Consider the following 16276-nt stretch of genomic DNA (forward strand, 5'->3'; position numbering starts at 1 on the left):
AGGAAGGAAGGGAGGAAGGAAGGAAGGAAGGAAGGAAGGAAGGAAGGAAGGAAGGAAGGAAGGAAGGAAGGAAGGAAGGAAGGAAGGAAGGAAGGAAGGAAGGAAGGAAGGAAGGAAGGAAGGAAGGAAGGAAGGAAGGAAGGGAGGGAGGGAGGAAGGAAGGAAGGGAGGGAGGGAGGGAGGGAGGGAGGAAGGGAGGGAGGGAGGGAGGGAGGAAGGGAGGGAGGGAGGAAGGGAGGGAGGAAGGGAGGGAGGGAAGGAGGAAGGAAGGGAGGAAGGAAGGGAGGAATGAGGCCCACGGCCTCACCATGCTCCCCTCATGATGACTGTGTTTCCTGCAAACTGTGCCTCTTTACGATGGGCGGAGGTTTGGCAAGATGGGCATAGAAAGAAATCGAAGGAGTCACAAAGGCATGTGAGCCCCTGAAGGCATTGGTTAATGCAGCGTGAAGGTGCTGGGTGTGCAGAGGCCTCTTGTGCAGGGAGGAACTGGGGGAGCTGCCCGCAGCTTCCATCACTGCTCACATAACCACCAGCTGAAGTGATGGGCGGTACCTGAAGGGAGCCTGCAGGAAAGCTCCATCCAAGGGATGGGGCTGTTTTATAAGGGCACGTCATGACAGGATGAGGGGAAATGGCTTTAAACTGGAAGAAGGTAGATTTAGACTGGATATGAGGAGGAAATTATTTTCTGAGAGGGTGACGGGGCACTGGAGCTGCTTGCGGATGCCCCCGTCCTGGAAACGTTCAAGGCCAGGCTGGATGGGGCTGTGAGCAACTGGTGGGAGGTGGCTTAGAGCAGGGGTTGGAACTGGATGATCTGCGAGGTCCCTTCCAACCCAAGCCATTCTATGGTTCTTTGTAAGCTGCAGGGAACTGCAGAGGCTGTCAGAAACCAGCAGCACTAGGAATGCAGTGTGCAGTTCAGAGAGCGACGAGGGCAGGGAGTGCCTGAAACAACACGGCCCGGACACAGAGAGCGGCTCAGAAGGACGATAGAATCAGAGATGCACAAGGCTGGAGTGGAGCCACGAGGTCACCCCACCCAACCGTCCTCCTGGCACCGTGATTTTAGCACCGCTGAGCGACTCAGCCTCATCTCGTAGCACCTCATGGCAGCGCTCTGTGGGCTGGTTCGGCTCGGTTCTGCGATGGGAGGGGTGGGGGGATCTGTGGATCCGCAGCCCGGAAAAGGGGAACAGGGAAAAGGATGGAGAGGTGGGCATAAAAACAGAACAGCAGCAGCGGTCTGAAAGGAAACAAACTGGTTTAGTAGGAAAGAGATTGGAACGCAAGGTAACACGCTATAATGCAACATAACAGAGTATCGTTGGATGTGGAGCTAAAAAATCAAATGCAAACAGAGAGAGTGTCCGAAAGCCAAAGGTCTGACTCTCACATTGAGGCAGACGAGCAACAGAGGCGAGCCAGACGATCAAAAGGGCCATCAGGTGAGCCACCAGGGCCTTCTGTCTTTTCCCTCTGAGCAGAAAAGGTAACAGAACAGTGAACAGCACCCCGTGGTCAAGAGGACCCCTTGTCCACGTTCCCATGTCCTCATCCCCAACACCGCAGAGATTTTGGTGCCTTTGTTTGGGTACAGAATGGACACCCATGGACACCCCTGTTCCTGTAGCGTTGTGACAGTGCTCAGGGGGCTTCTGTGTCCATGTCCCCTATGGCCAAGAGAGTCCCAATGTCCACGTCCCCATACCCGTGTCCCCAGTGCCAAGGCAACCTCGGTGCCACCTATAGAGGACAGAATGTGTCCAGGTGCCATGTCCCCATATCATTGTTCCCAGGAGCCAAGGAGACCTCAGTGCCACTTTCTTTGGGGTACAGAAGGGACGCCCCATGCGTCCTCATCCCTATGACAAAAGGACCTCGGTCTCCTTGTCCAGGTGTTCCCGTCCTCAGTGCTGAGGGGACCTCAGTGTCACCTTTGGGGCACCAGAAGGGTCCCCCACATCCACGTCCCCGATGCCAAAGGGACATCGCTGTCACCTCTGGGGTCCAAGTGTCCACCCCATATCTTTGTGGCACAGAAGGGTCCCCGACATCCCCAGTGCTGAGAGGACTGGGACTGCAGAACGGGGTGAGGCGTTCACACCCCCATCCGTTATCCCAGCGCTCAAGGGACATCAGTGTCACTTTCAGGGTGCAGAAGGGCCCCCATGTCTGTGTGCCCCATGTCCACGATCCTGTGCCCAAGAGGATCCAACGTTCACGTCCCCATGTCGTCATCCCCAGTGCAAAAGGGATTTTGGTGCCATTTTTTGGGTACAGAAGGGACCCTCGTGCCCACATCCCAGCAGCCAAGGGCTCCAGGTGTCCCCATCCCCACGTCCCCAGCACAGAGGGGACCTCACCGTTACCTTCGGACTACAGAAAGGCCCCCGACGGCACTCTGGGGGTTCGTCCCCCTCCCTCACTCCCCCCATCCCTCCCCCAGCTCCTCCAGCACGTCCCGCATGGTCCCCATCCCCCCCCCCGACCCGAACACGCGATCGATGCGGTTCTCCCGGTCCCACACGCACCGCCCGCGGTAGCGGATCCGCACGATGCGGTGTTCGGGCACCGCCAGGTCCGCGGGTCCCGCGTCGCACAGCGGCCCCGTGAAGAACTCCAGCAGCGGCCGCTCCACGACGCCCACGAAGCGGTCGCGATACTCCACGCTGGCGGCCGCGGGATCCGCTCGTGGGTCCCAGCGGAGGCGGCTGAGGACGGCGGCGGCGCGGCGCAGCGGCGGCTTCTTCCCCGCCGCTCCCGGTTCCTCCCGGCTCGCTGCCGGTTCCGGGCCGGCGGTCGGACTCTGCCCCGGATGCGGGTGGCGGCAGCGCGGACCGAAACGGCAGCGGCCCTCCAGGAACCAACGGCACGGGGCGGGCGCCGGGGCCGGAACCGGTTCCGCGGGACCGGGACGCCGATTCGGTTCCGTGTCTTCGGGATCGCGATTCGGGTCGGGCTCCGCGTCCGCCGGTTCGGGCCGCGGGTCCGGGGCCGCGTTCGGGTCTGGTTCCGCGAGTCCGGAGCGCGGCTCCGGTACCGGCTGCGGGGATGCGAGCCGCGGGTCCGCGTCCATGGGTCCGCGGTGCGGGTCCGGGTGTGGCTGCGGGGCCGTGAGTCCGGGTTCGGAAGTGGGTCCGTTCCGTGGGTGCGGAGCGGAACCGGGCGCGGCGCGGGCAAAGAGCGGCGCGGGGCCGGGACACAAAGGGGGCGGGGCTGACGGCACGAAGGGGGCGTGTCTAAAGGAGGAGGGCGTGGCCGAATTAAGAGCAACACCGTGTTGGGGGCGTGGCTAAGAGGGAGGGGCGTGTCTTAGCCAATAGGAGACGGGCGGGGTACAAGAGGGGGCGTGGTCATGAATGCTAGGGGCGTGGCCAAGCATGGGGGCGTGGTTTATATTGGGCCGTCCAGGGGGCGTGGCCAGGGTGTGTCGAGGGGCGTGGCCAAGGAGCGGAATTGGTGCCGATGGGCGTCAGGCTGTGTTTCAGCTACACGGGCATCAATGCGCTCATTTACATCTCGCTCATCCCCCGATGGTCCGTGGCACCATTTATTGCTCTTTTCACCTCCAGTTTTCCTCACTGCACCGGGTCAAATGCACTCATCTCTTTTCAATTTCAATTATGTTTTCTTCCCTTCCCTCTTTCCTTCCTTCCTTCCTTCCTTCCTTCCTTCCTTCCCTCCTTCCTTCCCTCCTTCCTTCCTTCCCTCCTTCCTTCCCTCCTTCCTTCCCTCCTTCCTTCCTTCCTTCCTTCCTTCCTTCCTTCCTTCCTTCCTTCCTTCCTTCCTTCCTTCCTTCCTTCCTTCCTTCCTTCCTTCCCTCCTTCCCTCCTTCCTTCCTTCCTTCCTTCCTTCCTTCCTTCCTTCCCTCCTTCCTTCCTTCCTTCCTTCCTTCCCTCCTTCCTTCCTTCCTTCCTTCCTTCCTTCCTTCCTTCCTTCCTTCCTTCCTTCCTTCCTTCCTTCCTTCCCTCCTTCCTTCCCTCCTTCCTTCCCTCCTTCCTTCCTTCCCTCCTTCCTTCCCTCCTTCCTTCCTTCCCTCCTTCCTTCCCTCCTTCCTTCCCTCCTTCCTTCCTTCCTTCCTTCCTTCCTTCCTTCCTTCCTTCCTTCCTTCCTTCCTTCCTTCCTTCCTTCCTTCCTTCCTTCCTTCCTTCCTTCCTTCCTTCCTTCCCTCCTCCCTCCCTCCCTCCCTCCCTCCCTCCCTCCCTCCCTCCCTCCCTCCCTCCTTTTCCTCCCTTCCTCCTTTTCCTTCCTTCCTTCGTTCCTCCCTACCTCCCTTCCATACTCCTCATGAGAGGCAGACGAGGCACACGGAGCCGCTACCACAGAGATCTTTGCCTGGTTAAAAACCAGAGCACTGCGAGGTCACTTCGGTGGGAACACCGAGCGATGGCGAGGTGTCACGGTCCAACCACAACACGGCCTCGTGGCTGAGAAAGTGGATGCAAAATACGTATCTCTGGGATGAGCGCGGGCTAATCGTGCTGAGGACACGGGTCGGCACGCTGAGAACGTGGTGGTGGCAACACTGGGCGAGCGCGGGGCGACTAGGAAGGATCGTCAGGGGGAAAAATAGCTCGAGAATGAAGGGATGAGACGGGGAAAGCCTGGCCAACGTGGGGGGACCGTGGGTAATCGCGTGGGTCGTGTGGGGCAAAGACGGCGCTGTGATGGGGTGACAAAGAGGCGACAAAGAGGTGGCCGCGGTGGGAACACGGGGTGTCGCTGGGTGACCGCAGTAAGGAAGCGAAGGACCAGGGCTCAGCGTTCAGCGAGTTCTTATCGAGGAGGGCACAGAGCAGGCTCCGCAGCGGCAGCGGGGAACGCGGCGACAGCACGAAGGGAAGCTGCAGCTCCCGGCTGGGGAGTGCAGGACGTGCTGGTGGAGCAGCGGCGCGGGGCGGCTGCTAGTTCAGGACCCCTGCAGGGAAAGGGGAGCAATGAGGAGCACGCTGGGCTTGGGGCTCCTCGGTGCGGTGCTGTCGGAGGGGGAATGCGAAGTCACCTGGAGCGCTTGGATCGGGGCGCCCTGAAAGCGAGCGAGACGAGGTCAGCACGGCCACGGCTCAGCGCCGCCAGCTCCTTCCCCCCAGCGCGGCCCCACCGCCCCCTGCTCACCTTTCTTCCAGCGCAGGAAGACGAAGAGCCCCAGCGCCGGGTAGACGAGCCCCAGCACGAAGCCCCCGACGCCCAGCAGCAGCTTGCTCCTGCCCGCGTCCAGCGGGGGCTCTGCGGGGACGGGACGGGGAGCTCGGGCTCCGAAGGCCGCGCTCCCGCTCCCCCCACGGCTGGCCGGGGGCCGGGGGCCTTACCCCACAGCCGGCTGACGGGCTGCCGCAGGCTGACGTGCTGCACCCGGCACACGTAGCCGTCCCCGAGCCGCGGGCCGGCCTCCAGCACCAGCAGCACCTGGTACGTCCAGTCCCCGTTCTGGATCACGCCCGTGGACGCGACGCGCTCCGTCTCCTCCCGGCCGTTGTGGAACCACTTCACGTCGATCTCGGGCGGGTAGAAGCCCGTCACGTAGCAAGCCAGCCGCTCGGTCTGGGGCGGGGAGCCCGAGCGCAGCGCGCGGATCCTCACCTTGGGCTCTGCCGGGGCAGGGAGGAGGGCGTCGGGGCCGGGCTGCGGGAGCGCTGCGTGCGCTCATCGGCGCCGCGCCCGTCACGAGCTGCGGGGACGCGAGCGCACCTCTCTTCTGCAGCGTCAGAGGGAGCGCGATCTCGTGGTTGTGGCCGCACAGCATCTCCGCCGCGGCCCTGTTCTTCTCCAGCACGTCCGGCTGGCCGTTGAAGAGCCGCGCCGCGGGCTCGCCCAGGACCGCGTCGGCCACGAAGAGACCGACGTCGCTGTCGAAGTGCACGTACTGCTGCCGGTTGTAGACGTGCCGCACCACGAACCTCGTCCGCTCCGTGCCGTTGAGGAAGCGGCACTCGACCGTCGCGCTCCACTGGAAAAAGGCTGCGGGGAGACGGAGCGGCACGGAGCGCGGCCGCCCCTCGCCGGACCCCAAAGCCCCTCCCGGCCTCGCTCCGTCCCGGCCCCACCCCGCCGCCGGCGTCCCGAGCCCCGGAGCTCCGAGCGGCCCGCACCGTCCCCAGCCCGGGGCTCCGCGCTCACCCGAGGGCCGCGTGCCGGCGGCCAGCCGCGCTCCCAGCGCCGCCAGCGCCACCAGCACGGCCCCGGCCGCCAGGACGCGGCCGCTCCCCATGGCTGCCGACGGAGGAGGACGAAGGGTGCCGGCAGCCCGCGCCGCCGCTCCGGAGCGGGGAGTGCCTGGGCTGGGCGGCATCACCCGTCTCCGGGCAGATTTCCATTCCTGGTACCTCCATCAGCCCCGGCGTGACGGCGCTGTCCTGGGTGCCGTCCGTCCGTCCGTCTGTCTGTCTGCTCCGAGGAATGCTCGCTGCCGCTGCTCTGCCTGGGAACAGCCGTGTCGCTCACAAGGCTCCGCCCGAGCCCCGCGGATGGCCCCACGCTCCCTCCATGTCGCCCAGTGATACAGCCGTGTTCCCGCTGTAATCACCCCCTGGTCTTCTCTTTGTCACCCCATCAGAACGCCATCTTTGCCCCATATGACCCACATGATGGTCACCCCATCATGGCCAGACTTTCCCCTTCTGATCCCTTCATTCTCAAGCTATTTTTCTTTTCCTCATAACCTCATGGTCATCCAGTGGTGCCACCAATTTCTCAGCACGGTCTTCCTATGTTCTCACCAAGATTATTCCACGCTCATCCTCTGAACACCTATTTGTCACCACATTCTTACCCACGGTCACCTCATGACTGCGGGATGTTTTGGCTGTGACTCCGCCAAAACTTTTGTCACCTCTTCATCGTCCCATTCTCACACCATGTTCACTCCTGCTCACTCCTGTCACCTCCACATGGTCACCCGACAGAAACGCCACTGTCTGCCCACGGTCTTCTCACTGTCACCCTCTATTTGCTCCGGCAGCCTCTTGCTCACTCCACGCTCCCCCTTTTGATCCACGATCCCCACGTCCATTCATAGTGAACCCACGATCGTCCGGTGCTCTCACCAAGCTCCCGTGTTTGGCACCCCGTGTCTGCTCCAGCACCCGAGGGCAGGTGCCCATTCGGGGGATGCGTGGAGCAGGACTGGGATGCAGACAGTGAGGGCACCCAGGATATTACCTCTCCCCACAGGAGGCCCCGCTTGGCACAAGCACCTCTCATCTTGAGGGCAGTGCCCACGCTGATTTTCACAGTGCCCACAGCCGGGCACAGGGCACTCACAGGGTCTCACTTCTCTCAGAGGTGGCCAGGGGCAGCACTTCATTCCATTCCATTCCATTCCATTCCATTCCATTCCATTCCATTCCATTCCATTCCATTCCATTCCATTCCATTCCATCCCATCCCATCCCATCCCATCCCATCCCATTCCTCTTCCCCCTCCAGTCATGGAGCCCTGTGACGCAGAGCTCTCCCCATAGACCAGTGATACCAGCCAGCCCTGCTGCTAACTGCTCCGTGGGACACGCTCAGTTGCTTCCTGTACCACTTCCCAGCCTCTTCCCATCCTTTCCGGCCTGTGGTCACCCTGTGCTCATCCAAGTGTCACCGCATGGTCAGTTCCTGGCCACACAATATTCTGCCCGTGGTCTCTCCATGGTCACCCCGTAGTTCCTTCATATTTCCTTCATAGTAGCTTCATGGTCGCCCAGTGGTGCTGCTGGTCTCACCGTGGTTATCCCAAGGTACCCCATAATCACCTCTTTGCCACCCCATTCTTACCCCCCGTACCCCAATATTGTCTCTTATGCCTCACCGTGGTCACTTCATGTTCTCCCCGTGGTCCCCTTTGATCACCCCGTGGTCACCCCTGGTTGCTCTTCCAGACCTCCCAGACCTCCCAGCACTGTTGCACAGGGCTACAAATGCTGCAGTGACACAGCTCAGCAGTGGGGCCGGGCTGTCTCCAAGCACCTTTCCTCTGACCAAGCACCCCAAGGACAGGACCCACGGCAGGGGATGCGTGGGTCGGGATGGGGATGCGGGGCTCTGATGGCACACGGGATGCTGACCCCCATCACAGCGGGCACCATTCATCTGCATCACCCTGACAGTGAGGACGGTGCCTGTGCTGATGCCAGCCGTGGCCACGGTCAGGCCCAAGGCGCACGCCGGCGCTCTCGGAGGTGAGCAGGAGCAGCTGGGGCTTTGAAGTGCAAGAAGGGAGCACAGGGTGAGCACTGAGCTACCATGAGGTGACCTTCGGGAACCGCAGAGATAATATGAGGGTGATGCTTTTGTCTGGGAGATGATGAGGACGGCATGTGATGGTCGTAGAGGAACTACGGCGAGACCCCGAGTCCCCCAGTCTTCCCTTCACGGTGACCTCAGCAGTGCGGGCAGAGCCAGCAGTGATGGGGCTCTTCATCTCTGACACTGCGCTGGTGAGCACTCACACGAGTGATCCAGGGCCCATCCAGGGAGGTGCCCAGAGATCTCTGCATTCACCCAGGCAGAACTGGTAAGAAAGGGGACTTGGGGTCAGGCTGTCCAGGAATCTCCTCCTGGTGATAAGGCGAGCACCTGCACAAGGAGGATCCTCTCTTAGGACGGGCAGCTGAGCAGCCAAAAGGCTTTGTGGTGTTGGGCAGAGGTAGACGGGTGCTTTAACAACGCTATTGCAACAGCAGACAACGCTCAGGACCTCTGAGGTCACCTACGGCGATCAGCCACCAGGAGCAGCCACCGAAACACGTCCCTAAATGCTTCATCTGTCCTTTCCTTCAGCAGCTGCAGAGGCGGTGACGCCACCAATTCCCTGGGCAACCCGTTCCAATAATCACTCTTCTGAGAAGAAATTCTCCCTACTTCCCAACCCGAACCTCCCCTGGCACAACTCGGCTCCGTTCCCTCTCTTCCTAAAGCCGGTTATGCAGAAGAGGCCGAATTCCACCCCACCACAAACCCCTTCCAGGGAGCTGCAGAGAGCCATGAGGTCTCCCCCGATCCTCCTCTTCTCCAGACCCGACACTTGCAGCTCCCTCAGCTGCTCCCCATAAGATCTACGCTCCGTCCTTCCCAGCTCCGCTCCCTTCTCTGGGCTGTGTGCATATGGTGAGACGTTCCCTGTTTTCTTCTGCTTGGCCTGGCTGGACGTCTCGTCTGCCTCAGCATCAGAGTATTTCGCTTTTTGGACGCTGTCTGTCTTTCTATGTGATTTATTAGCTTCAATCCTAATTATATTGCATTACAGTGCGCTGCCTCGCATTCCGAAATCTTTTCCAGCAAATTCCTTTGTTTCTCCTCAGATCGCTGCCGCTGTTTTGTTTCCGGCCCACCTCCCCACCCTTTCCCATTTTTCCCTTTCCCTTTTCCCCAGCTGTCGACAAACCCCCGGGTTTCCTTCCTCTGCTCAGCTCCCCAGCCGCTCTGCCCCAAGCCCGTAACGATGCCCGGGGTTGTTGTGCCCAAAGTGCAGGACCTGGCGCTCGGTCTCTGTGAACTCCAGCCCTATGGCTGCAGCCCATGGCACAGCCTGTCCGGGTCCCCCTGCAGGGCCTTCCTACCCTCAGGCAGATTGATGCTTGCCTCTACCTTGGTGTCATCTGTAAACGTTCTGATGATGCACCCAACGCCCTCATCCAGACTGTCAGCGGAGCTATTAAACGGGGCAGGACCCAGCACTCAGCCATGAGGAACACCAGTGCCAGCTGGATTTATCTCCTTTCACCAGCCTTCCTGGACCCCTTTACCCATCAGGAATGGGCTGAAGCCTGTTGTGGCTTAACCTGAGGCGGCTCACACAGCCACAGACTGTTCACTCACCCCCCCTTCCCAGTGCGATGGGGGAGAGAATAACAAACCAACACAGTCATTGACTAAGACAGAGGAGAGGAAAAGGATAATGGTTATGACAAAGACATTTCTCTCCATAGCAGTGCATAGAACAAGTGATGCACGAGCAATTGCTCACCGCTCCCAGAACGATGCCCGGCGACCCCCAAGCAGCGGGGTGAGCAAAATGAACTCCCACCCCCTCCAGAACTCAGCCATGCAGAACACCAGTGCTGACCATTTTCTGTTCGGAGGTAAAGACAAAACATATCACGAGACGTTCCCTTTTTTCCTTCTGCTCTGCCTGGCCAGATGCCTTGTCTGCCCCACCATGAGAGCAACCAGCCTTCTGTTCCCAGCATCCATGGATAAACTCCGTGGGCCATAGATTGACACGCATGCAACTGGAGCAGCAAATCCCACCCACGTTCACAGTTCAGTGGAAGTTTATCATCAGTGCAGCCATGGTCCTCAACTCAGGGCTCCAGGAGTCCCACAACCCATCGACTCTGTTCAGTGCAGAGGTGAAAAGAAATGCATTGTGTGACTCTGCTTGTTCTATGCCCTGACTAATGAGGTGATCAACCTCATCAAGTAAGGAAGAGATGTCATCCACGATCCCCCTTTTGCTGGTTACATGAAGAAGCCTTTCCATTGTCCCCCACGTTAGTGGCCAGCTTCAGCTCTAACTGAGCTTGGACAGCATAAACATTCCCCTCAGAATAGTAGGCAGCATTTCTGTAGTTCCCCCACGTTGCCTGATCTGGCTGCCAGTGTCCACTCACTTTCCTTTCCACCTCAAGTCTAAAAGAAAAACTCTGCTCAGATAAGCCAGACTTCAGTCCTGCTTCCTGACTACCAGCAGTCTGCTTCTCCCTGCACCAGAGCTCTTGTTTTGGCTGTGACACCTCATGATCACCCAGTGTTCCTGTCGCAGCGTCCTCCTTCCCACTCAGACACTCTTCGGTGGCTCAAGGATCAGCAGGGACACTCGTGGTGCTCAGCAATGGGACCAAATGTCCAAGGGAGTCCTGCAAAGCCGCTCTCTGTCTGCAGACGAATGATGCTGCACGGCCCTGCTGTTCCCTGCCCTTTGCTCCCCAGCTCCAAGCTTGCTGGGAAGCTCCTCTCCAGTAGGTCAACCCTAGCCTGTATGGCTGTAGGCCATTTTTCCTCCCCCTTCCCCTATTTCCTCCTGTTGAAATTCATCACGTTCTCGTCTGCCCAACTCACCGTTCTGTTCACATCTTGTTGAATGGCAGCGCAAATTCCTGGTACGTCAGCCACTCCTCCCAGCATTGTACTTGTTGAGGGTGCTTTATCCCTTCACCCAGGTCGCTGATGAAGATGTTGAACAAGATTGGACCCAGCATCACCCCCTGGGAAACACTGCTAGTTAACAGTGAATCAGATTCTGACCCAATAATCACAACCCTCTGAGCTCTGCTCTCTCACAACCCACCTCACTGTTCTCTCACGCTTCCTAGGAATGATTAACTGGGATCATTCTCCTGGCTGGGTGGCTTATAGTAGACTCTCACCTTATTGCCTTGCCCCTTCAACCTTATTTGGAGGCTCTCAGCCGTGTCATTGTGAACAGCAAGCTCCGTGCATCCCAGCCCAGCATTACATACAGCAACACCATCCCGTTTCACCTGTCCTGCCTATCCATCCTGGGGAGCCCGGAGCCATCCAGCACACACAGCACGCATTTCATAGCACCTTCCCCATCACACCTTGCTTATGCTGATGATGTTGTAACTCCAGGACCAAGCGAAAAGCTTCCAGCTCGTCCTGCTTACACCTCATACTGCGTGCAGTGCTATAGAAACATTCACAATGTGCTCCAGCCTGCCCAACTCCGTGTGGAGCAGATCCAGACGCCTTGTCAACACGCCGTGCCTCCAACTTTGGATGGACACCAAGACCAAAACAACAATAATGCATAACAACCATGGGGATGGAGACCTGGAGAGCTGCTTGTTGTTCACTGGGGAGCTCTGTGAGGCTGCACCAGTCCCAGGCTGTGCAGAGCTCGCATGTTACACAGAGGACATACATTTCTGCTGGGTGGATACAACTGCTGGTTGAACTGGCTGAGTGACAAAGCCCACCCTCCTAAGTGCGTGTTAGGAATGGAGGTGGGGCCGTGTGCCAAACATGCCTTCCCCCAAAAGCACGCAGGGACTTGGAGTCAGACCTTCTTCCGCCTTCCCCACTCCTTCAACGCTTTGTCTTTTGTTTGGAGAAAGTAGGGCCAGAGCACAGTGAAAACAAAAGCTCCGGGACAACTCAGCTACTTTATTCTCCTCCTTCTCTGTCCCTGGGTCACACCCCACAGAAAGGCCATTTGCCACACAAGGGATGCAATGATCAGGTGTATGAGGAGCAGAGCAAACCAAGCTTAACCTTTCCCCTTCCCCTTTCCCCTTTCCCCTTTCCCCTTTCCCCTTTCCCCTTTCCCCTTTCCCCTTCCCCTTTCCCCTTTCCCCTTTCCCCTTTCCCCTTTCCCCTTCCCCTTTCCCCTTTCCCCTTTCCCCTTTCCCCTTTCCCCTTCCCCTTCCCCTTCCCCTTCCCCTTTCCCCTTCCCCTTTCCCCTTTCCCCTTCCCCTTCCCCTTCCCCTTCCCCCTTTCCCCTTTCCCCTTTCCCCTTTCCCCTTTCCCCTTTCCCCTTTCCCCTTTCCCCTTCCCCTTCCCCTTTCCCCTTTCCCCTTTCCCCTTTCCCCTTTCCCCTTTCCCCTTCCCCCTTTCCCCTTCCCCTTTCCGCTTTCCCCTTTCCCCTTCCCCTTTCCCCTTTCCCCTTTCCCCTTCCCCTTCCCCTTCCCCTTTCCCCTTTCCCCTTTCCCCTTTCCCCTTTCCCCTTTCCCCTTCCCCTTCCCCTTTCCCCTTTCCCCTTTCCCCTTTCCCCTTTCCCCTTTCCCCTTCCCCCTTTCCCCTTCCCCTTTCCGCTTTCCCCTTTCCCCTTCCCCTTTCCCCTTTCCCCTTTCCCCTTTCCCCTTTCCCCTTCCCCCTTTCCCCTTCCCCTTTCCCCTTTCCCCTTTCCCCTTTCCCCTTTCCCCTTCCCCTTTCCCCTTTCCCCTTTCCCCTTTCCCCTTTCCCCTTCCCCTTTCCCCTTTCCCCTTTCCCCTTTCCCCTTTCCCCTTCCCCCTTTCCCCTTCCCCTTTCCCCTTTCCCCTTTCCCCTTCCCCTTTCCCCTTTCCCCTTTCCCCTTTCCCCTTTCCCCTTCCCCCTTTCCCCTTCCCCTTTCCCCTTTCCCCTTTCCCCTTTCCCCTTCCCCTTTCCCCTTTCCCCTTTCCCCTTTCCCCTTCCCCTTTCCCCTTTCCCCTTTCCCCTTTCCCCTTCCCCTTCCCCTTCCCCTTCCCCTCTGCTGCTGAGAGCATCGCCAGCAGTGGCACAGAATGAGGTTGGAGGTCTGTAACAGCGCTGCTCCCGGGGAACGAGACCTGGACAGAATGGAGAGTCGGGCAGGGAGGAACTCGATGAGGTTTAACAAGGGCTCAGAGCCCTGAACCTGAGGAGGAATGTGCAGGTCATGGGCTGACCTGCTGCAGAGGAGCTCTGCAGAGGAGGAGCTGGGTGTTCCGACGGACGGCAGGTTGCCCACGAGCCCAGCAGCGGGCCATGGTGGCCAAGAAGGCCAACGGTGTCCCGGGGTGCATTCAGTGAGTGTGGCCAGCAGGTTGAGGAAGGCGATCGTCCAACCTCTGCTCTGCCCTGGTCAGGCCACGTTTGGAATAATGGGTGCAGAGCTGGGCTCCCCGCTTCGAGAAAGACAGGGATCTCCTGGAAGGAGATCAGAGATGATAAAGGTCCTGCAGCATCTCCGCCTGAGGAAAGGCAGAGCAGCCAGGGGCTGTTCAGCCTGGGGAAAAGGAGCCTGAGGGGGGGTCTGATGAATAGCTGTAAATATCTAAAGAGAGGTGCGAGGCAAATGGATGAGGCCAGGCTCTTCTCGGCGGCGTGCAGTGAGAGGACAAGGAGGAATGGCCTGAAGCTTGTACGTAGGAAGCTCTGTACTAAGCTGCGGAAGAACTCGTTGATGGCAGGGCTGTCAGGGCACTGGAACAGGTCGTGGAGCGTCCTGCTGTGGAGGGATGCTCACATGGATATTCAAGAGCTGTCCGGATGCCCAGCTGTGTGACCGACTGTAGGAACCTCCTCGAGCAGGCAGGATGGATGCCGTGATCTCTCGAGGCCCCTTCCAACCCCTGCAATGCTGTGATGCTGCGGAACGGTGGCTGGAAAAAACGTCACCTTCCTCTGCGTTGTCATTGCGAGCAATTGCTGCTGGGAGCGCTTCCAGAGTCCAGAAAGGAAAAACAAAAGGGGGAAACACGGGGTTTGTAAGTCTCAAAGATATGCAGCGGGGGCGAGGAAGTGGAAATAAGTGCTCACAAAGGTGGGAGCAATAAGTGAAAAGGAACAATTTGGCCCCAGGCGTGGCACACGGGGTAATGCACTGGTGTCAACAAGGAAGGGATGCGGCCCTGAAAGTGATCTTTAGGCTCATTAAGGGGTAATTACACGCTGGAGAACGTACCGTCCGTATGGAAGTGAGACTCTAACGAGGCTGCAACCATCCCAGCCCACATCTGGAATCGTCAAGACCGATGGTGGGCAAGCTCAGAATAGAGGAAACCGAGTGAAATGCTAGAAAACGTAGAAAGAAATCATGCTGCAAACACGAATGCGGGAGGAACTGTGCTTGTGTCCAGGGGGTGCTGCTTCTGCAAGGGATGGCCAGGCTCCTCGTCCTGCAGAATTGAGACAGAAACTCCTGCGTGGATTGTGGCTCCGTGTGCTTGCATGACTGTGAATGTGATCCCTGCTGGGGAAAGCAGGGCAGCTCTGAGCTCGGCGCTGCGGCAGCGGGGACTGGGGGAGGCGAGGGGGATCTTCCACGGGTCGGTTGGGTGAAGGACAGCCTGGGAGAGGTGACTGTTGGTTTCCTTCACCCCGTCAAGGGACAGATCCTTGCAGGCAACGGAGCTGCAGAGGATCCGCATCTGCTGCTGTGCGGTGGGCAGTGCTGGGATGCTCTGGTGCTGCTCGTCGGTCAGGATGTGCGCGAAGAGCCGGTCCAGGACACGGCTGTCGGACATCACGCGTTGGATCAGCTGCCCTCGGTGCTGCTCCACGAAATGGAACCTCGGTACAGCAGGAGGTGAGCGGTTGGGGAAGACATCCGGGCTGCGGTTGGACCGAATGAAACTTATTTCTGCCCAGGCACAGCAGGTTCAGCCGTCTCTTGTCTCCCTCCAAGGCTTTGTGCCGGAGGAGGGAGATGCGCAACCTCACGGTAAAACTCACCCTGGTCCTCCTCACCCCGATCTCTGGCTTTCTGAAGGTCTTCCGTCTGCTTTGGCATCCTCACGGCCTCCCCATCGTGGCCACGAATCCCTGAGCCGATAATCCTGCCGTTCTGTGATTCCAGCAGGTGTGGGTTAACAATTCCACCTTAGGACCTTTTCCCACCTCAGTGATTCTAGGGCCGAACGATCCGAGCCCTGCTGCAGGGCCACTCAGAGCAGCTTTCCCAGCCCCACATCCAGCCGGCTTTTGAAGAACCTCAGGGCAGGAGCTCTAGAACCTCTCTCTACGACCCAGGGCTCTCAGCTTTCCTCCCTGCAGCAGGGTTACGGGCCCCGAATCCCCGAGGAAACACCAGGGATGGGTGCACGTGAGCGTGACCTGGGAAATCAGAGCGCAGAGAGCAGCGCAGCTCCTTCCCTCCTGCCAGGGACACGCCGTGCATTTGGCACCTGAGCGTGGGCTGCTGCTGCTCCACAACAGCTGAAGGCTCGCGTTCTGGGTGCAGAGCCGATACAAAGCGCAGCAGCTCACCTATCCATCCCATCCGTTCGGAGAAACGCCCTCGGATGGAGCTGTCGGGTAAGACGGAGCGAGCGCCGCAGCGGCTGCAGCCCGAGCCCCGCTTACTGAGTGCAGCTGCTGGATGCTCTGGGTGACGTCCCACTTCTGCTTTCACTTTCAGATCACACGCCGTGCCGAGCCAACACCCGCTCCTCGCTGATGCCAGCGGGCAGAACTGCCCAGCCTGCAGGATGATCGCAGATGGGTGGTGTTCCCAGGGCCGGGTGGTGCCAAGGAGGGGAAGGAAGCGGGCTGGGGGGTGCAGGGCTGCTTCCTGCACAGCCGTGCGCGCTGTGTCCAACTTCTGATGTCTGTGAATGGGTTTGCTTCTTTAGGGCGAGTTTTTGATTTGAATCTTAACCGCAGGTCGGCGCGATTTCGTGTCTTTAGGGAGTGAACCTGTTGCTACTGCTGGGATAAACAGCTGTGAGGCACAGGCAGCAGCTCTTCGTCTCCAAACCCACGGTCGCTGCAGAAATCCCACCCCGCAGCAGAAATGGGGGATGGTGGCACACGGGTGATTTCTGGCATTAAACGTCTGCAGGCGCTCTGCAGGATGCACGCATCGCAGCCTCCCTGTTTC

General features: G+C 59.2%; 2 protein-coding genes and 1 long non-coding RNA gene across 5 annotated transcripts; all 3 read right to left on the bottom strand.

Moving 5' to 3' along the window:
- Positions 1-591: 591 nt before the first annotated feature.
- LENG9 (leukocyte receptor cluster member 9) lies at positions 592-3734 on the bottom strand. Its single transcript, XM_090129018.1, has 2 exons — positions 1400-3734; positions 592-1249 (listed from the first exon to the last, which is right to left on the bottom strand). Exon 1 carries the CDS (start codon positions 3080-3082, stop codon positions 2429-2431), a length of 654 nt encoding a protein of 217 aa, XP_089985144.1. The 5' UTR covers positions 3083-3734; the 3' UTR covers positions 592-1249; positions 1400-2428.
- Positions 3735-4764: 1030 nt separating this feature from the next.
- LOC149913728 (class II histocompatibility antigen, B-L beta chain-like) lies at positions 4765-6311 on the bottom strand. 2 transcript variants are annotated; one of them, XM_090129025.1, is made up of 6 exons: positions 6124-6311; positions 5695-5964; positions 5316-5594; positions 5122-5232; positions 5009-5032; positions 4765-4924 (listed from the first exon to the last, which is right to left on the bottom strand). In XM_090129025.1, the coding sequence occupies exons 1-6, from the start codon at positions 6293-6295 to the stop codon at positions 4911-4913; spliced, it is 870 nt and encodes a 289-aa protein (XP_089985151.1). In that variant the 5' UTR covers positions 6296-6311; the 3' UTR covers positions 4765-4910. The 2 variants fall into 2 exon arrangements, with proteins under 2 accessions (XP_089985151.1, XP_089985150.1); XM_090129024.1 differs by having other exon boundaries at positions 4765-5032.
- A 3582-nt stretch (positions 6312-9893) lies between these two features.
- Positions 9894-12279, bottom strand: LOC149913729 (uncharacterized). Of its 2 annotated transcripts, XR_016460994.1 has the most exons (3): positions 11556-12279; positions 11053-11198; positions 9894-10850 (listed from the first exon to the last, which is right to left on the bottom strand). It is a non-coding gene; the product is annotated as an uncharacterized LOC149913729 (long non-coding RNA). The 2 variants fall into 2 exon arrangements; XR_016460993.1 differs by having other exon boundaries at positions 11053-12279.
- Positions 12280-16276: the final 3997 nt, after the last annotated feature.

This window comes from Phasianus colchicus, chromosome 35 (genome assembly GCF_987193195.1).
Source record: "Phasianus colchicus chromosome 35, bPhaCol1.hap1.1, whole genome shotgun sequence".
Classification (NCBI taxonomy): domain Eukaryota; kingdom Metazoa; phylum Chordata; class Aves; order Galliformes; family Phasianidae; genus Phasianus; species Phasianus colchicus.

Bases quoted from the DNA above. Each gene is read 5' to 3' on its own strand.
- LENG9 (XM_090129018.1), bottom strand. From the start codon at position 3,082: ATGGACGCGGACCCGCGGCTCGCATCCCCGCAGCCGGTACCGGAGCCG.
- LOC149913728 (XM_090129024.1), bottom strand. From the start codon at position 6,295: ATGCCGCCCAGCCCAGGCACTCCCCGCTCCGGAGCGGCGGCGCGGGCT. The intron at 5,965-6,123 runs GTGAGCGCGGAG...GTCTCCCCGCAG, and splicing joins CGCCGGCACGCGGCCCTCGG to CCTTTTTCCAGTGGAGCGCG. The intron at 5,033-5,121 runs GTGAGCAGGGGG...GCTCGCTTTCAG, and splicing joins CTTCCTGCGCTGGAAGAAAG to GGCGCCCCGATCCAAGCGCT.